Source organism: Callorhinus ursinus, unplaced genomic scaffold (assembly GCF_003265705.2).
Source record: "Callorhinus ursinus isolate GAN/ISIS: 27379988/994484 unplaced genomic scaffold, GSC_fseal_2.0 scaffold5, whole genome shotgun sequence".
NCBI lineage: Eukaryota > Metazoa > Chordata > Mammalia > Carnivora > Otariidae > Callorhinus > Callorhinus ursinus.
The window spans coordinates 46326428-46347937 of record NW_027397067.1 but is presented as its reverse complement, the minus strand read 5'-3'; the positions used below and the strand labels follow the sequence as shown (position 1 = coordinate 46347937).

Genomic DNA, 21510 nt, shown 5'->3' with positions numbered 1-21510 from the left:
AACTTTCATGTTAGATTTGCAAAGTGGAAATATAATTATGAATAACAAAATAAACACATGTTATATATAACAGAGTATACCATGATGTGCTTTTGACACAATGGAAACAATTGCTAATAAAATAAGGTGTTTTATTTGGAAGAAAGAATTTGTTCTTGGCAATGGTTTTCCAATTTTGCCAATTTTAAAAGCGACTATGTTGGTGGGTGAGATAGTTATGGAAAAAATATATACAATCTTTATGCTTAGAACATATGCATTGTCAAAGTTTCTTCATGCAAAAGTTAAGCAGGACTCAAATTATTAAAGCTATCTCATTCTGAGGAGGAAGCAGTAGAATATTTTCTTTCCTTAGTTTATCACTTCCATGGGGCAATTTAAAAAATATGCATTCTGAATTTCATTTTAACTCCAAACACTGGTTCTATCTTTATTGATTCTGCCATTATTTTTATGAAATATGTATAATGTGAATATAAATAATATATACATAAATGTATGAAAATAAGTCTGTGGGAAATTTACCATGTGTGCTGGTTTGTGCTACATTTCGTTTAAGTACTGTGCTGTATTTTTCATGTGTTCTGTTTTTCAGTTAGGCATACTAGCAAAATCTTCTAAGAGTATGCTCCGTTCTATTTTGTTATTTTTTCCTTCCAGAGATTGTAGCACTGTGTTCTGTTTATAGCAAGGATTCGATGTTGACAGACTGAAAAAGATCTGAAGATCTACCTTATAATGTATTGATAAGCAAAATTAGAGAATAATATTGGCATGTTTTAAAACATTTTAGTATAAACATAATATTGTGTTTTATGTTTTTGCAGGAAGATTCTTTGGCAACAGATGATTTCCTTGTGGACTACTTTAATGAATTCCTAAGCCTTCCAGTGAGTGTATTATTATGTTCTATGGAATTTATTATCAAAGCGAAATATTGTAATCACTGCATTATCTTGTAAGACAAATTTACCAGGGATAATATTTTTTAAAACTATTAAAGCATTTAGGTAAAGTTTATATCTTTTTATGGACTAAACCATTTGGGTTTGAATCATATTTAGGAATTATTGAAGATAGCTGAGTCCGTTGTACCACAATAAAAATGAATGAATGAATGGATGGATAAGAAAGGTGGAATATTTCTAATCATTAAAAGTATTCTGTACAAAAATTAAATAAATAATAATAAAAATAAATGTGGATAAACTAGAAAAAAAAGTGTTCTGTATAAAATCTGATGTTGTTGTATTTGGCACCATTTCAGGCTTTGAACAGAGGTGATAAGGACGAAATATCAAAAAAATTAGGAAACTGTATTTCTTGCCTCTAGGCAATTATTGGCATCGCCTTAGGCAGATACTAAAGTGGAACTTGTGTTTAAGTCAACTAGAATTTTATATCAAGAGTAAATAAGACATAGGTGGTTGCCAAATAATAGATTTTTAGTATTAGGGAGCAGTGACTGATAGACTAGTTATCAAGGGGGTTGGGAAAAGTGAAATGGAAGTGCATAAAAAACATTGCTTAGTAAATAAAGTTAATTAGGAATGTCAGATAAAAGAAAGATAAGAAAAGGTTTTCATTATTTGTTATGAAAATGCAGAAAACTTTTTTCATTAACATATTTACTAGGGAAATTTTGGGATATAAAAAATTCACAAGTTATGTTATTTTGTTTTATTTATTTTTAAAGATTCATTTATTTAAGAGAGAAAAGCATGAGATCGGGGGTGGGGGTAGGGGCAGAGGGAGGAGAGGGAGAGAGAGAATCCTGAAGCAGACTCCCTGCTGAGCATGGAGCCAGACGCTGGGCTGGACTCCAGGACCCCGAGATCACAACCTGAGCTGAAATCAAGAGTCGGACGTTCAACTGACTAAGCCACTCAGGCACCCCACGAGTAATTTTAAAGGGAGTGGGCCATAATATGTTAAGCCTCTTAAAGCCTAGCCACTGAAAATGTCTTTTGAAGGGAAAGTACTAGGTGCACTTTGTTGCCTAGATTAGTTTTTGTATGCATGTATGTATCTATGTATGCATGTTTGTTGTTTTATCTTATTTTCCTTTTTCCAAAAGAATTTGTGTTCTCTCTTCCTTTTGGCCTAGCAAGGCCTCGGGAACCATTATGGGGGTTAGGTTGAGACACCAAACACCTCTCCCTTTCCAGCAACAGGACTGAGTGATATTATAGGATACCTGATGGGTTCTTATTTGGTCTGATTTTTCAACTTTCATTATCCAGTTATATAATATAAAAACCTCAGTAGTATCACAAAACTGTCAGAATTTTGCTCTTCCAGATTATGTAGTCTTTCCTCTAGGCTCTGCATTCTCCATTCTTCCTCCCATTTTTGTGACATTTTAAAGAGAAAAATCTCTATATTGGGTCTGATTTCAGCTTCTCAAGATTTATATTTCATCGTCTCAAGATTTGCGATTATCTTGACTTTTACTTGCTCCAGAACATAAATTCCCCTACTTACTTTTTTTTAAAATCTATTTTAAATTACAGAACTGATATAAAAATACTAGAGAAGATTTACCTTAAATGTAAGAAAAATTCAGCCACAGTCCTGCCATCCAGTCAGGAACAGTGTTACCATTGTTGTGTGATTCCTTTCAGGGTTTAGATGAGATGACAGACTGTCACTTCAATCATGGGTTCATCCCACCCCAGCAGACCCCACCCCTGCAGTTTCAGCCTTTCATCTGTGCCATGCAGCCCACCGGGACCACTTTTCCCCTATTTTCTGTCTGTCCAAATCCTTCTGCTTTTCATTCTCCACCGCCGCCCACCACCCCCCCACCCCGCCCCGCCCCGCCACCATCTCTCATTCCTTTGCATCTGCATATGGTACCGTGCAATCTACCTATTAACTACCCATGCTTCACGCCATAAGATGGAAGAAAGGGAAATATGGTCACAGGTTTCCAAAAAAGAATTTGGGGCTGGGGCAGGGGGGTGGAAAGAATGATGGATTCTCCAACCAAGTTCTGGGCAAGATTCTAGAACAATTAGTAATGTTTGGTTTATAAGCACTTGACTAAGAATTAGAAGCCAGTATGGGTTTGCTGAGAATAAGTGTGCCAAACTGACCTCTCTTTTTTGGAGTGTTGTGGACTGGCATTTTAGGGAACCATAAATTTAATGTATTATGGTTTCAGTAAAGCATACTAATAACAATAACAGCCACAATAATAATACCGATAAATGGAACCATGTTACTTCCTGCTCAAAGCCCTCAAAAGTGGTTTCTCCTTACATTAAGAATAAAATCCAGATTCCTGTATGATCTGGCTTTTGTCACCTCATCCCCTGATCTTTATTTCCTACGCGTCTTCCCCTTGTTAATTCTTTCCCAGCCTAACGGGCCCTCTTCATGTTTCTCAACCATGAATATGCCAAGCATACTCAGGGCCCTCCAGGCTGGGGTGCTCGTCCCTGAGATACTTGTATCACCTTCTCTCTGATTTAAGTCACTTCCATTCAGGAAATCTTCCCTCCCAACCCTGGCTAAAATTATACATGCTCCACTTATGCCACTTTATTTGTCTCCAAACCCCTTATCATTATCTGTGAAATTAGTTTTCAAATATTTGAATGGGTTCTCTAACTATAGCCAGTAGGGGTTGACTCTTAATAGCCTACAGATTTAAGTCCACATTCCTTAGTATGGAGTTCAAGATCTTTTACAATCTGGTCTTTATCTCACCTTCCTAGTTTCACCTCTAGCTCCATACTGCTTGTGTCACCTGCACCATCTTTCCTGCCTCACCCAAGCCCCCTCCTTCTTCCCCCACGACCTGACCACACCTGTTCTTCCTGCACTCATTCCCCAGTGTAATGGTTAGAACAGGAACGAGGCAGAACTGTGCTTGAGCCTGGCTTCTCTGCTTACTGCCCATGTGATCTTAGACACATTCTTTAATTACTGAGTTCCTTGGTTTCTTTCTCTGTGAAAACAGTGTAACTATCTTATAAAGTTGTAATGAAAGGAGGTAATGCTTAAATGCCTGGCACAGAATTAGCGTTTCTCTTTATCCTTCACCAACTAGACCATCTCATCTTCCATTCCTGAAACATGAGGGGCAGTCACTCCTTAATTAGACTGGTGGATCATCGTCAATCTAGAGAATACTCTTCTGTGCCACACAAATCTGTCATTCGCTTTGACTTTTCACGTTATTTTTATTAGGTTCTTGGATAAAACATTGCAAGTGAACTAGTGTTTTTCCACCTTAAGCTCACTCAGCTACTGGCTACCCCTACTGGCTAGTAAGTGACAGGGTCCACCCAGGTCCACAAGACTCAATAACTCCTACTACGCTGTAATGATGATAGAACTGACAGCAACGGAATAAACTGATAGTTTGAATAACAGAATCTGGTCTCGTTTTTATTGTGGTAATCTGAAATGGTCTAAAACAAACCTAATGTGTTTTTAGGGTGCATTAACAGAAGTATAGTTAAAATCAAGAAAAATATTAATCTGGAGCATAGAAGGTACTCAATCAATATTTTTTTTGAATCGTATTGAGTTGTCAGACCACAGTTGGAATATTGTGTTCCATTCTTGGTGCCCCAGGTTGAGAGTTGCTCTGCCAAACCAGACTTGGGGAGACTTAGCCAATGAACACTCTTGAGACCACATCAGATGAGGAAGGGTTGAAAGAAGTGTGGGTGTTGAATCTGGTTGGGGAATGGGTAAAAGGGTTGGAATGGACCAGCTTTTTCCAAATATTTCAAAACTGATTGAGGAAGAGGGATTAACATGTTCTGTGAAGCTAGAAGGCAGAACCAGGGCCAGCATCTATGAGGAAATTGATTTTTTCCTAGAAGGAAGATGTTTGAAGTGTACTTTCTAACAGTAGAACAGAACAGTGGGGCTAGCATGGTTCACAGGACTAAACTTCCTGTGATTGGAGATGTTCAGATAGAATGTTTTATGGGGATATATGTATCAGGTGGGAGATTAGACTTTTCTAGCTCAAAAAAATTTGATTAATCTCTGTTTATTTTTATCTCAGGAGCTACATTGTAAATTTCCTGGGGTCAAGGATAGGTCCCTTTCTTCTGTATCTCCCAAAGCTTCTTGAGGATGATTCTATTTTTTATTTCTATATCTTCCATGTAAGACTTTTTTTTTTTAAATAAACAAACCTAATCTTCTGCCTCCCCTCCTCTACCATCTCCACCCCAAAACCCCAACAATCTAAGCCTGAGATAGATAGAAAGTATAGATATCAATTCTAATATTCTCAATCTGAAAGTCCCTTCAGTCATCTAGATTTCTGAGACTTCTGAGTCTTCTTCCACATCTGTAGTGACATGCCAAAGTTCGCAGAACTGGATTGTGGCAGAAAAGGGCCTAGGAATCAGGCTTTCTGGCTCCCACCCTCCTTCTTTCCATTACCCCGTTACACCCATGGGACACATTGTAAGATCCAGAAATTGATGGCTGGTAGCCTGCCTCCATGTTATTTTGATGAGGGGAATCCAGGACAGTTGCTGCTATTATAAATGATTATGGCACTTTCCAAATCCTAGCTTTCATAACTTCATTCTGTTTGTTCTTGTGCCAGGTTTATATTCAGATATTGTTTTCATTTGGTGTCTGGGAGGTTTTTTTTTTTTTTCTGTCAACTGTTTATGGATAAGTGTTTGCTTATTAAGTTTTCTTCTGTGCTATAGTGTGAAAATATGTTTTTTTTCCTTTTGGTTTTGTTTTGTGTGTTTTATGCTCAGTGACTGTTGTGGGATTGGGTAGATGAGCCCACATACAGATTTAGGTTGGTCCTCTGTGGGTGGTTTAGAATGTTTGTGACATTTATGGTTTGCAGAAGCTGAAGGGGTGGCCTGTTCAATACCCTCCTTGCAAGGATAGGTATGTCATGTGTTTGCCAGACCATGCTTAGCTATGTGCCTTTGGAATTTTACCATAACTTCTTTTTTTGGGACTGATTCTCCACACTTTTTTTCTTTAATCTGTAAACTATTATAATTTCTTGCAGCTTTATGAAGGATTTATATGTTGGATGGATTGTTGGGTAAGCAGAAGGAGAGAGAAAAAAGAGAGGAGAGATTTGGGGAATCTGTGGCATGAAGGGGGATGCAGGGCTCAGGTCTTCCGCTGCCAAAATTTAAATACTCAGAGTTTGATTTTTAAAGGTGTTGATGGAGCCTAGGTGGTACTGCTTAGTTCAGAGTTTATACCTCTGGGTGTTTTGATAAGCCTTGTAGCTCAAACATAAAGCACTCAAATTACCTAACGTAACTCCTTTTATTACCTAAGGATATTTTCTATGCATTTTATGGAGCACACTATTCCTTCCATCCTGTTGGTGAATGTGTCCAGTAAATAGCTTATGGTTAAACATCTAAAATGACAATAAAAACTTAGATTGAAAGAAGTCATTGGTAACTGACTTCTTATATTCAAGTAGTCACATGTTTTTCATTCGCTGACTAGGATGGATGCATGTTTAAAATACAGCTTCAGAGCTCAATTAGTAGAGATGGAGTTGGAGCAGAGATGAACATGTATTAAATTAACCTAGTCATTAGTTTTTAATTTAAATACTGTTCAGCTAAATAATTTGGCACCCGGTAAGTTTCAGTGGTGCTCTGCTGGCAGTTTAAGCAACATCACTAATTATTCACAGGTTTGTTGTTTTGTTTTTTTTTTTTTTCTCTCCTCAAAGAAATGTGGAACCAGCAATTTATTGTGGTAAAAATATTTTCATGCACTTGCTTTTTCTGTGAAAATATTTTTCGCACATGGATGACTGGTACTACAAAGTTAGCTTTCACCACCTTCAGGTCAATTCGTTTTAGAACATTTGGAAAATGATACCCTTGAAATAAGAAAATTAAGCAAGGGAAAGAGCAGTCTGCAACAACTTGCAGAGGATTGGGTTTGAGGCTCAAACTGAAGATTTTTCCTGTCATATGATTAAAAGCTGAGTGTTCTCTAAATCAGCCTATTCAGCTTTTTCAGGAGAAGGACTGACTTCCCACATCGTTCATTTCTCTCTCCCCCACCTTACATGTGTTTTATTGTCACATGCTAAACCAACTGTAGGAGTTTTGTGGATAGTCTGAGAAACGGTGAAAACAAAGGATTTGATGTGTGAGAGAGATTTTTTTTTTTAAAGTAGGACCTTGCATAATAAAGACCAGGGTTCGTTCTTCTTCTTCTTTTTATTTTTTTATTATTATTTTTTTAAAGATTTTATTTATTTATTTGACAGAGAGAGAGAGACAGCGAGAGAGGGAACACAAGCAGGGGGAGTGGGAGAGGGAGAAGCAGGCTTCCCGCCGAGTCGGGAGCCTGATGCGGGGCTCGATCCCCGGACCCTGAGATCAGGACCTGAGCCGAAGGCAGTCACTTCACCGACTGAGCCACCCAGGCGCCCCTGGGGTTCTTTCTTCTGTGTACAGAACATAGATGGCCAGTCCCTCCACTTACATGAATACACAGCAAAGTCTACATGAAGTAGGGGACAGAGGTAGGCGTTGAAGTTTGTCTTGACCGGGATTCTGTTTCTCCCCAGCTGCAAACTTCACTGGCTCCCCGTCATCCTAAAGCAGTGATTCTCAAACTTGAACAATGCATCCGAGTCACCTGAGGACTTGTTAACACAGAAAGCAGGCCCCACTATCAGAGTTTCGGATTATGGGGAGGGGCCTGAGAATTCCATTTCTAGCAGGGTCCACGGTGATGCCGATGTTGCTGGTCCAGGCACCACGCTCTGAGAACTGGGGATTAGAGAGAATTAAGTTGAGAGTTATGCATAAAATAGAAAGTCCTTGGGGCGCCTGGGTGGCTCAGTCATTGGGCATCTGCCTTTGGCTCGGGTTGTGGTCCCGGGGTCCTGGGATCGAGCCCCACATGGGACTCCCTGCTCGGCGGGAAGCCTGCTTCTCCCTCTCCCACTCCCCTGCTTGTGCTCTCTCTCTCACTGTGTCTCTCTGTCAAATAAATAAATAAAAATCTTTAAAAAAAAAATAGAAAGTCCTCGATGAACTCATCCTCTGCCTTTCTCGCTAGGATTATCTCCTGTTATTCCCCACTTGAATAGTAAGCTTCAGCAATGTCAAACTGCTTGCAGTTCATCAATATACATGTGTTATTACTCAAAATGAATTACTTGTGCTCTGCAGAGAGAGTGAGGGTGATTTAAAGAGTGAGGATGATTTCGTCTGTTGTACTAATTCATAAACACACATATAGCAGTCCATGAGCATCCTGATGAGGGTGTGAGATGGAAGATGAGAACCTGCTGTTCCCTCAGGGGTCTCTTCCTGCTTGCCTCTCCTAGTGTAGTCAACTGATTGTGCTGAGGGGGATTCTAGTGTGAAACATGCATCTCTCTACATAACATGAGCTTTAAACACAAGCCCACCATTTCATCTGGTTCCTAACTGAAAAACCCATGACCCATTTCAATACCAGAGGAAAAACTGTGAGCAGCTTCTTGAGAGGTAGGACAACATTGTACTTTATGGGTCTTCTCAAGGATTTCAAAGGATAATTTTGACTAAATATGATTTCACCTTATGTGCCCACCGTAGGGCTCATTGCCTTGTGGGATGAGTCTTTGCTGTCTCTGTGTACTTATATATCTTCCTTCTGTTGTTGGATCAGCATAACCTGAGGCCAGATCTGTCTCATTCATTTCATTTGGGGCTTTGTGGAGAATGCTCTGGATTGGCTCACTCAGTGTAGCAGTGTATCATCTATCATGATATCTCATTTAATAAGGATTCAATAAATACTTATTGAATGAATGAATAAAATAACAAAGGAGCAGTGGAATTGGTTGATCTTATTAGAAAGCAGAAGATATAGACTCGGGGCACCTGGGTGGCTCAGCCAATTAAGTGTCTGTCTTCGGCTCAGGTCATGGTCCCGGGGTCCTGAGACCTAGCCCGGCATCGGGTTCCCTGCTCAGCAGGGAACCAGCTTCTCCCTCTCCCTGTGTCTGCCACTCCTCCTGCTTGTGCTCTCTCTCACTATCTCTCTCTCTCTCAAATAAATAAAATAAAATCTTTAAGAAAAAAGAAGATATAGGCTCTTTTTTTCCTGAGAGACAATCATGGACCAATGGAGTATCAAACATGGAAGGCACCTTGGGATTGTTTAATTAAAACCCCTTTTATGATAAAAAAAAAAAAATCCCAGAAAAGCAAAGTAATTTTACTCAACATTGCTTCCATTTAATAATTCTGTTTGTCCTTTTCTGGATAGATTCTAGTTTAGACAAATCCCTTTTAAAGTACAATAACTAATCTAGATAAAATAGTATTACTACCATGGTCTCTGTGGATAGATTTCCCCTTTAGCACTTGCATGTTACACTAATTCAAATTATTTCAGGATTTTGTTGACTCTCTTCATCATAGAGAAAAATGAATGACCATGTATTGTTCCTGCGAGGGCAGAAACAATGTTTTGTTCAGCTTGTATCCTCTTTGCTTGGGACATTAATTGACACTTGGGCCTTCAAAAGTTTTGTTTTTGCTGAAATAAGTGAACGGGGCAAAGCTTTGAATCCGTTATTTGCCCCTTTTATAAATTTAGAATCACAGCGTTGTTAAGGACCTGCAGAGATCCATTGGAAATCATGGCTTTTAAAGCAGGAAAACACTTATTTCCCTGTGGCAAAGACCCTATCAGATTTCAATTCCACTGAGTTAAATTCTTAAGTTTAAAAATTGTAAATATTTTACATATAGCTACATTTCTTTTTAAAAAAAATACTTGGGGTCATTTCATGTCATTTAATCATGAACACAATTAATTGTGGCTTTCCTTCCGTTGTCTTTTTTATTTTCCATAAAGTACTTCTTTTTGTCCAGTTTCTCTCCTCACTTTCACTTGTTTATGTCCTTGAGCTTTCCTTCCTCAGGATGGACAGACCTTGCCTCTTTCCCCACTTGACTTGCTTCAGAATTTCAGTATTTTGTGCACATGACTAGGAGAACCTAAATCACACGTGAAACTGGACTTGCAAGGGACCTGGCTGATATAGTTTTTAGTTGTCCAGATTCTGCATTTCAGGAGGTTGGAACAGATCCTGAGTGAGCTAATCCACAGCATCTACCGATGCCTACTGAAATTATGTGTCAGCCCTGGGTTTAAAGCGGGTGGTCGTCATGAGCCCAGAGTTCTATAGTGAGCTAACTAGGGGACTGGCTGTAAATCCACGAAGAGATCGTTTAACCTTTTTCTGCTGCAATTTGGTTTGTGAGTTGAAAATGAGAGCAATTTGCTAACCACCTGCCTTAAAGCCTGCCCTAGCCTCTGTGTGTGCTGGGGACAGTAAACCATCCGGGAGAGTGAATAATTACCACACCGAACCTGGCTCCGATGGCAACAGCTGTGAGGTCACAACCAGCCTCCCCAGAGCGTGGCGATGGCTCTGCTTGTGGGATGGGAGCTCAGTACCTCACCAGCTCCAGAGCCCGCAAACAACACTCCAGACTGCTACCTGGAGAGTCTTCCTAAAACCCAAATCAGATTGTGTTACTTACTCTCCAATTTGGAATATTCCTATCCCACACTGTTTCCCACAGGATCAAGATAAGCCTATGCTTCTTAAAATGGCATGCACAGCCTTCCATGATCTTGTCCTATCTACCTCAGCTACCTCAAGTCTTTCCTCTGTTCCTTAAACTGTTTCAACTGTGGACTCGTCTAGTGAGATTCTAACTGCATGCAACTGCTTAAAATGACCCACATACACCATGCTGCTTCAAGCCTCTGTGTCTTTACTCATAAAACACCTTGATTTGAACCCCAGTTCCACTAACTGTGTAGGGTTATTGCATAGCACCGTGCCTGGCCTAGAGAAGGTGGTGAGTGCATGCTAGTTTTATCAGATGTAAGACAATATGATGGTAAAGAAGGGGAAATGCACTCTTTGGGACCAGATAGACCTATTTCAATAGCCCTGATCTGGCACTTTATAGCTCTGAATCCATGGCCCATCATGTAACCATCCTGGCTGTCCACTTTCTATAAAGACTGATCTCAGGAATGTGGAAGGATTCAAGATAGAGCATTTGAAGTATATGTCACATGCCTGGCACATTACGTAGTTGTTCTAGGAAACAGTAGTTCTTGTCACTTCTATTATTTCTACCAACTGTATGGTAACTATTTACTAGTCAGTAACATTGGCTGCTGAGGGGCTTAGAGTGTCACGGTCCCTCTATTTTTTTTTTTTTTTACTGGAGCATTATTTTTTTTTTAAACTTGAGTAGCAGGAAATATTTTATTTGTTCGTGGAACTAATTGGCATTCTTTGCTTTGGATTATCACAGCTTTGTGTTCCCGTGTCTACCAGGTGTGAGGGTAGGAGGCAGAAAAAAGAAAGGAAAACAAATAAAGACCAAACCTGCCCTCTTGTTCCATGGATACTCAGAACTAGAAGAAATCTTTTCCAGATGGTCTTTTGCCATTGACTGTACCATTTCCCTCTCCCCAGTTAATATTTTATGTCTATTATTTACCACGTTTAATTCAGTTCCTTTCTCCTACCAGTTGAATTTTGTCTCTGATATCAGCAGACTCATTTATCTGTTTAGTCTAGTGATAGTATAATTCAGAGATAATATTTGACATTCAGGTAAGCAATGCCTGTGTGAATCTCATGTTTGAAAGACAGATGCAATTAAATATGTTTATTGAAGAAACCTTGTACATAATTTACTGGTAATCGTTGATACTTGTCCATTGAGCTATACTTATTTTTGAGGGGGAAATCTTAGCCCTGAGGCCTTTGGGCCTGTAGGCTACTGTTCATATTGAACCCTATTGTCCATGCACTTTAAACTCCTTAGAAGGGGAGACACTCAGACTTTAGAGATGTGACGTTATCTGACATTAGAAGAATATGTATGTATATATACACACATATATGGGTATTTATACATATGCATGTATTTCTAACTCCAATTTTATGACATCCTGCCATTTATTAAACTTTAACTATAGTTTATCTACCAATCTCTTAGTAAAATTTGAAAGAATGGGTGCTCTCCCTAGGACAGTTATTGATCCAAGGGGAAGGGCTAGATGTCTTCTACCACCTGGCTAAAAATACATAAATTAATCTACACGAGTACATAGTTCATGAAAGGTATTCTAAAATAAGTTCATACTCTGAAAAAGGAACCTGATTCTAGATTTGGAGGGCAAAATGGGAAAAGACAGAGACAGCCAATCCAATATTTATTTGTTAAGGAGATGGAGGCCCCACACATGTTTAACGATTTACTCAAAGTCACAGAGCTACTTATTGGCAAGCTGGCATTCAAACTCAAGACTCCTGACTGTTGTATATTAACTGACTGACTTTAAATAAAAGTTGGCAGCATTTAGTAATTACTGAGAAAAGCTCAGAAATGTTATTGTCTTTCACTCTCTCTCTCTCTTTTTTTTTCACAGTGAGAGGAATGGTGTTGAAATAGTCTTAAATGAAGAACACATTGTACTTAATTTTATCCTTTTGGGCAAGGGGGACTTTAGCTCTCATGGCTCCTGGGGATGAAAGAGATAACGGGAGTGTTATTTCTTCTTCCTTTACTCATTCTTCCCTAGTAATCCACCCCCTCCTTAGAGAATAACATTGCTTCATAGAGACCAGGTGTGTATTTCTTTCCAGTTCCAAAGAAGCACAGGGATAAGATGTTTATGGAAAGGGAATTTCTGCTGTAATACATCCTTATTTCTTGGCCTAAGTACATTGGAAAGGAAGGATTCAATGGGTTCCCTTATCTGTAGTCAAGAGAGTTCCAAGCTCCTAAAGAGAGGAGCTAATGGTTAAATACACAAAACTCTGTGTGTGTGTGTGTGTGTTTGTATGTGTGTGTGTGTGTGTGTGTGTATGCTTATTAAGTGTCAAGTGTTCTTGGAGACAGTGAGTTTCTGGTTTATAAAACTTAAGATATATTTCTACAAATTTATTTTGCAGACCTTTTCAGAGGCAATTAGATTTAACGTGGATTTTGGAGTTTTTGAAATAGTTAACAATGCTCCACAACTTCTGGAAAAGCAACTGAAAAAAATTCTACAAAGCCAGCAACCTCGAAATCCCATCTATGATGTTGTAAGAAAAGGAAAGAATGATGTTAAACCTGTTCAGATGAATGCCCCCTATGAAGATGAAACCATTAATATAAACTACAATATCATGGTAAGAAGGTATATTTGAGTTTATATCTTGCTAGGTAGATAAAGCATTAGGTAAGACTAACATGAGGTTCCTTGGGCTTAACTTTCTGAAATGTAACTATATTTATTAAGTTTTATTGTACTTAAATGTAGTATTTGTTACTCTATCATCTTATTCATGTCAAATGGCCAATTTAATCTAGCAATATTGTTGATGTTAGATTTACAATATGAGAAGATTCATATAATTTCCTTTGAACATTTAGGATATCAGGTTTAATTTGGGGCAGCAGAAATATGTGCATCCTTTATAGTTTAGATGTATTCTAGAAAATGTGGGTATACAGTGAATTTATCTAATTTGGGTTCTATCCTAACAAGCAGTTGGGAATTATGCATTCTGACCCTCCAGTTACACTATGTGACTCTGACCTCCCTAGCCTTAAATTCCACTCTCAGCGTCTGGATTTTGTCTACTTAGCATGAGGTTAAAACAAAACAAAACAAAAACAAACAAACAAACAAACAAACAAAAAACACAAACGACCCTGGGTTCTAACCTTGACTCTTTAACTTACCAGCTCTGTGTTCTTGAACAAGTCATTTTGATGAACCTTATTTTCATCACCTGTCAAATGATTCCTTTGCTACCTACTACTTAGGTTTGTTGTGTGGCTCAGCTGAAAATAAAATGAATGTTTAACATTTTCCATGATTTGAAGTGTCTGATGGAACTAGGCTGAAATATGTTCAACACTTATGATATAGCTCTTTTCTAGCCTGAAAGTTCTTTAGTGTTTCTTTTACTGAATTCCAATATATTTCTGTCTTTCTTGTTTACTTTCATCAAATTAAATATATTAATAATAATAATAGTCTTTAAAATACTTTTATAAATACTAAAACAAAAAACTATGTTATAGCAATGTTTTGAAGTTTAGACAAGGAAATATATTCTGAACTATAAAGCACCATATAAATTGTTACAATATTCATTCATGATAGGAACTCTCAGCAAAGTAGGTTTAGAGGGGACATACCTCAACGTAAAAGCCATATGTGAAAAACCTACAGCTAACATTATGCTCAATGGGGAAAAATTGAGAGCTTTTCCTCTAAGATCAGGAATAAGACAAGGGTGTCCACTCTCACCACTTCTATTCAACATAGCACTGGAAGTCCTAACCACAGCAATCAGACAAGGAAAAGAAAGAAAAGGCATCCAGATTAGTAAGAAAGAAGTGAAACTTTCACTGCCGATGACATGACACTATATGTAGAAAACCTTACAGACTCCACCAAAAAACTACTAGAACTGATAAATAAATTCAGTAAAGTTGTAGGATACAAAATTAGTATACATAAATCTATTGCGTTTCATGCAAACTCATGTCTAATAAAAACTCATTAAAAAATAAATTGCTTAAACATGTTAAAGGCTACCCGAAATTGATCGTACACACTGTATATGGTGAAATACTGTAACCATTTCCAGTAGATCACAAGAAAAGAAAAAGTATATCTTTATTGCTAATTCAAAATTATTTTAGACTTCCTAGACAAAGCTTAAACACAATAAATATAAATAATTACTATCAATTTGTAAGAGTAAGCTGAACTGTCTTTATTTGTATATTAATAAATAAATGGTTTTTTAAACTGAAATATTACAATAAAATCCAGGAAAATTTGTATGTAAACTTAGCATGTGACCCATCCTCTCATGAAGTCAAGAACTCCAGAATCCTCAAAATAATAATAATTAAAAAAAACATAGACACCAAAATTAAAGTATTTCACATGTTAGAAAATGACATAAAGTTCAGAAACAATGATTTAGAAAAAAAATTTTGCAAGTGTGAGGAAATGCATTTTACTTAATTTCTTACCAATCTTATTCAAGAAAAAGACAAGTAGTCCAGTAAAATAATTGAAGTAATTCAACAAACTATTTACAAGAGAAGAATTAAAATGGAAAATGAGCAAATAAAAAGATGTTTAATCACAAAAATGATCAGGAATATGCAAATTATAAGTACAGCCAGATACCATTTTTTAAGACATTAAATGGGCCTACAATTTTTTTTATTTAAATTCAGTTAGCCAACAAATGGTGCATTAGTTTCAGAAGTAGAATTTGATAATTCATCGGTTGCGTATAACACCCAGTCCTCATCACATCACATGAAATGGGCCTACAATTAAAAAAATAATAACATCTAGTGTTGGTAGAATATTAATTGCTACAATCTTTGGGAATTATTCTGGCAAAATTGATTAAAATTAAAAGTACTATGACTTATGCCTGGAAAGCCACTTTGGGATTTTTATCCCATACAAATAAATGTGTATGTATAGGAGCTGATTGCAGCATTGATTTCAGTAGTATAAACATATTATATGTTTATCAACTGAAGAACTGTGGAATGTTATATTTCTAAATATGACTATTTAGAAAGAATGTGTTTGAGCTATGTCTGTTGTCCTGATGAGATAGATGCACATTTATTGTTCAATGGAAAAATCAAGTTGTAAATTAAAGCATATAATATGAATCAGTTTTTATATAAAATAAATCCTACAAAGGAGTTCCAAAAAATCTGTTGCATTTCTATACACTAAAAATGAAGTAGCAGAAAGAGAAATTAAGAAAACAATCCCATTTACAATTGCAACAAAATAATAAAATACCTAGGAATAAACCTAAGCAAGGAGGTGAAAGATCTGTACTCTGAAAGGTATAAAACATTGATGGAAGAAATTGAAGAAGATACAAATGGGAAGCTATTTCATGCTCATAAATTGGAAGAACCAATTTTGTTAAAATGTCTGTTATGCAAAGCAGTCTACAGATTTAATGCCATCCCTCTCAGAATACCAGCTACATTCTTCATAGAACTAGAACAAATAACACGAAAATTTGTGTGGCGCCACCAAAGACCCTGAAAAGGCAAAGCAATCTCAAGAGAAAACAAAGCTGGAGGGATCACAACCCCAGATTTCAAGATATACTACAAAGCTATAGTGATCAAAACACTGTGGTAGTGGCACAAAAATAGACAAATAGATCAATGGACTAGAAGAGTATGGTCAGTTAATCTATGACAAAGGAGGCGAGAATATACAATGGAGAAATGACAGTCTCTTTGACAAATGATGCTGGGAAAGCTGGACGACATCATGCAAAACAATGAAGTTGGACCACTTTCTTACACCAAACAGAAAGATAAACTCAAAATGGATTAAAGACCTGTGAAACCTAAAACCAAAAAACTCCTAGAAGAAACCATAGGTAGTAATTTCTTTGACATTAGCCATGGAAACATTTTTTTAGGGTTGTCTCCTCAGGCAAGGGAAACAAAAGCAAAATTAAAATACTGGGATTACACCAAAATAAAAAGCTTTTGCACAACAAGGGAAACCATCATTAAAACAAAAAGACACCTACTGAATGGGAGAAGATACTTGCAAATGGTATAGCCAGTAAGGGATTAATATGCAGGATATATATATAAAGAACTTACACAAGTCAACACCAGATAAACAATCCGATTAAAAAATGGGCAGAGGACTGTAGAAAACAGTATGGAGTTTCCTCATATAGTTGAAAACAGAACTACCCTATGATCCAGCAATTGCACTATTAAGTATTTACCCAAAGGATACAAAAATAATAATTTGAAGGGATACATGCACCCCAATGTTGCAGTTGCATTATCATTATAATTGTTGCATTATCAACAATAGCCAAATTATGGAAAGAGCCCAAATGTCCATCGACTGATGAATGGATAAAGACGTGGTGTGTGTGTGTGTGTGTGTGTGTGTGTGTATCATATATATATTAGAATATTATTTAACCATCAAAAGCAATGAAATCTTGCCATTTGCAACAATGTGGATGGAACTAGAGAGTATTATGCTAAGCAAAATAAGTCAGAGAAAGACATACCATATGATTTCACTCACATGTGGGGTTTAAGAAACAAAACAAATGAACATAAGGGGGTAAAGAGAGGCAAACCAAGAAACAGACCCTTAACTATAGAGAACAAACTGATGGTTACCAGAGGGGAGAGGGTGGGAGGATGGGTGACATAGGTGATGGGGATTAAGGAGGGCACTTGTGATGAACACCGGGTGTTGTCTGGAAGTGTTGAATCACTAAATTCTACACCTGAAACTAATATTACACTGTATGTTAACTAACTGGAATTTAAATAAAAACTTGAAAAAAATAAAAAAATGGGCAGAGGACTTGAACATACATTTTTCCAAAGAAGACAGACAGCTGGCCAACAGACACGTGAAAATATGCTCAACATCACTAATCATCAGCAAAATTCAAATCAAAACTACAGTGAGATATCACCTCACACCTGTCAGAATGGCTAGAATCAAAAAGACAAGAAATAATAAGTGTTGGCGAGGATGTGCAGAAAATGGAACCCTCCTGCACTGTTGGTGGGAATGCAAATTGGTGCAGCCACTGTGGAAAACGTTATGGAGTATCCTCAAAAAATTAAAAATAGAATTACCATATGATCCAGTAATGCCATACTGGGTATTTACCCAAAGAAAATGAAAACACTAATTCAAAAAGATATATGAGCCCTTATGTTTATTGCAATAGCATCATTTACAATAGCCAAGATATGGAAGCAACCCAACTGTCCATCGATAGATGAAGGGATAAAGAAGATGTAATATATGTGGCTGAATTATTCTTATAAAAAAGAATGAGATCTTTGAGATCTTGCCGTTTGCAACATGAATGGACCTAGAGGGTATCATGCTGAGTGAAATAAGTCAGTCGGAGAAAGACAACTATCCTATGGCCTCACTCATATGTGGAATTTAAGAAATAAAGCAGACAACTAAAAGAGACAAAAACCCAGACTCAACTCTAGAGAACAAACTGGGGGTTGCCAGGGGGGGGGGGGGGGGGGGGAGGGGTGAAATAAAGAGGATTAAGAGTACGCTAACTTTGATGAGCACTGAATAATGTATAGAATTGTTGAATCAGTGTATTGTGCACCTGAAATTAATATAACACTGCAGGTTCATTATACTTCAGTTTTAAAAAATGGACATAGGATCTGAATAAATAAAGATGTACAGATGACAAAAATGCATATGAGAAGATGCTCAACATTTATCATAAAAGAAATGTCATCAACATTGGGAGATAGGGGTGGGCGAGTTGATGTGGAAGGGAGAGTGACTGCTAGTGGATATGAGGTTTTCTGGAAGGTGATGAAATTTTATCATGGTGATGGTTTGGGAATGTACTAAAAACCATTGGATTATATATTATAAATGGGTGAATTATATGGAATGTGAATTATATCTTGAAGTTGTTATAAAAAAAAAGCAGCGTGTATGTATACACACATACACAAATCTCAATGAACTGTTTCTATCACCTTTTAGAATGAGTTAACTATGCAACACACATTGACAATACCAAGTGCCAGTCAAGGTGCAGAGCAATTGGAACTCTTACATCGCTGATGCAAATTCCATTTTGGAAAGCAGTTTGGCAGTTAGCTTTCTAAGTTAAGCATACACCACGCTACCCATCTATCCTACTGCATATTACCAAAGAGAAATGAACAGTTCTGTTCACACAAAAACCTGTATGTGAGAGTCTGTAGTTCCTTTATTTATAATCACCAAAAGCTATAATAAGCCCAGATTTCCTTGAATGGGGAGTGAATAAACAAACTGTGGTTCATCTATACAGTGGAGTACTAAGCTGAAGAGGAGTGGAGAGGAATGAACTAGTGATCCGTCTAAGAACATAGGTCAATCTCCAGATGCATCATGCTAAATGAAGGAAGCTACGTACTGTATTGATTCCAATTATATGACACTTTGGAAAAGGCAAACCTGTGGAGAACTAATTGGTGGTTGCCAGGGCCTGGGGTTAGAGGGAGTCATTGAATGCAAAGTGGTATGAGGAAGTTTGGAGGATGTAGGAACTATTCTCTATCTTGATTGTAGTCATGGTTATACAACTCTAAGTATTTGTTAAAACTTACAGAACCGGTTACTAAAAAGGATGGCTTTTTACTGTATGTATTTTTTGTTTCTTAGTTTTAAGGATTAAATAATTTTACCTTAGGTAAATTATTTCTGTGTTTTTCATAGGTATTTATTAAGTTGTCATTTTATGTCTGACAAGATTGTTCTGTGTTTTTTTGGTCTTTATATTTTAGTTATTTGTAAACACCTTGAAGGGACATTTTGGCAGTCTGACTAAAGACTTTTCTTCAGTTTTGATTTTATTCCTTTTAAACTTTTCGTTCCATTTCATTTTTGGGTTAGATAGATGCAAAGACATTCAAAAGGGGATGAGTTATTGGTGAACTGTTCATTAAATATTAGGCAAATTGATTTTGTATGACTGACTACTCTTGACAACCTTGTAGTATTCCTCAAGGGGGTGTACCGATCTTAATATGTGGTCTCGTGTCTTTCCGGGACACATTGAATGCATTGCTAATGAGCCAAGAGTTGCGTATAGTTGTCGGTGTGTAGCATATGTGGAGGCCTATTTGGAGTTTTTCTGACTACAAGATCCACATGTCCTTCATATCTCACTCATAGGCAATAAGACCATCAACAAGATGCTCCTGTTCAGGTGCTGGCTGCTTCCAAACTTTCTTCTGTTTTTTTTCATTACCCGGAAGATAAGTCTTTGGTCAGAGCCAAATGGATGTTTTGGGCTGAACAGAAGGAAACCATTGTTCTCTCAGTTTTCCAGCCTTGGGGAGCCTAATGACTTCATGCCACACATGCAAGCAGTGTTGAGCACGGGTGCATGCTCAAGAACATCAGCCCATCAGATGTTGTCAGTACTACTCTGTGAGCCGTTTAATTTCCTCCCTGGAGTTAGCAGGGGTCTGTGTTGACTGATGTTACTACCACAGCACAACTGTTTCTTTAGCAGATAATCAATGAAGTCACATAAATGCAGATACCCTTGCCTCACTGACATGTGTACTTTACTGGTTGTTTTACTTATCCAGGAGCATTCGTTTAGTGTTCAAAGTACTGACATTCTTTAGAATTCTGGAAAAAAAGTGCACATAAGACAAAAAGAGGATCGATAGTGAGTAAATGTTTGAGAATGAACAGCAACTCAGTAACTCTTCCATGATTTTGTGTGGCCCTCACAACCTCAAAATAAAATCTAAACTCCTTACTGTCATTTAAAAGATAATTCATAATTAGGCCTGCCTGCTTCTCCAGCTTGCTTCCCTCCTTTCCTCAAACCTCACCCTGCGATCTGGTCATCCTAGACTTACCTTCGTTTCCTCTCCTGCTCTCCTCTTCACCAAGCTAATCATGCGTCAGGTCAAAGAGTGAGTGGCATGCTCTCTGGGAAACCTTTGCTGGTTTTAGTGCCCAGGTGTCCTCCCACAGAAGCCTGAACTTGTGGCATTTACTGCACTCTACTACTGTTGCTTATTGAATTACCTGTAAGCTCCTTAAGAGCACGGCCTTATCGGGGCGCCTGGGTGGCTCAGTTGGTTAAGCGACTGCCTTCGGCTCAGGTCATGATCCTGGAGTCCCGGGATCGAGTCCCACATCGGGCTCCCTGCTCAGCGGGGAGCCTGCTTCTCCCTCTGACCCTCTTCCCTCTTGTGCTCTCTATCTCTCATTCTCTCTCTCTCAAATAAATAAATAAATTCTTTAAAAAAAAGTTTAAAAAAAAAAAAAAGCACGGCCTTATCTATCTTCCTTCCTTCCTTCCTTCATTTTTTCCTTCCTTCCTTCCTCCCTTCCTAAGATTTTATTTATTCACTTGACAGAGCGAGAGAGCACAAGAAGAGGGAGGAGCAGACTCCCCACTGAGCAGGGAGCCCGATGCGGGGCTCAGTCCCAGGACCCCGGGATCATGACCTGAGCCGAAGGCCGATGCTTAACCTACTGAGCCACCCAAGTGCCTCAGGGCCTTATCTTTCTTGCTAACCTTGGTATTCCCAGGATAGCGCCTGGGATGTTACATACTTAACCAAATTTTCTAAAATTGAAAGGACAAAGGGGCCTGTCGTGACCGTAGTGACCTTATCAAGTGTTCTGGTTAGCTCTTTTTCTGTTTGTGATTATTTTTAACCCATTTTGCGACTGTGAAAATACCGAGAGTGACTTTTTTTCTCATACCTCCTCCTTCAATAAGTTACTTAACTTCTCTGGATTCAGTTTGTTAATCTGTAAAATGGGCCTCATAGTTGATGCAGGGTTGTTGAGAGAATTAAAGAAGTACCTGAAGGCAAGCAATGGCTTCAAATATGTGACTCCGAGGTTCTTGCTCTCTCT

General features: G+C 37.9%; 1 protein-coding gene across 12 annotated transcripts in view; it reads left to right on the top strand.

Moving 5' to 3' along the window:
* RGS22 (regulator of G protein signaling 22) overlaps nucleotides 1-21510 on the top strand; it is a 119925-nt gene that overhangs the window by 10719 nt on the left and 87696 nt on the right. For all 12 annotated transcript variants that reach the window (XR_012378273.1, XR_003207974.2, XM_073893032.1 and 9 more), the window contains exons 3-4: nucleotides 828-890; nucleotides 12983-13204. Coding sequence is in view for 10 of the 12 variants with exons in the window: in XM_073893032.1 (XP_073749133.1) it covers nucleotides 828-890; nucleotides 12983-13204 (285 nt within the window). In the remaining 2 variants the exon portion in view is untranslated. The remainder of the gene's footprint in view (nucleotides 1-827; nucleotides 891-12982; nucleotides 13205-21510) is intronic.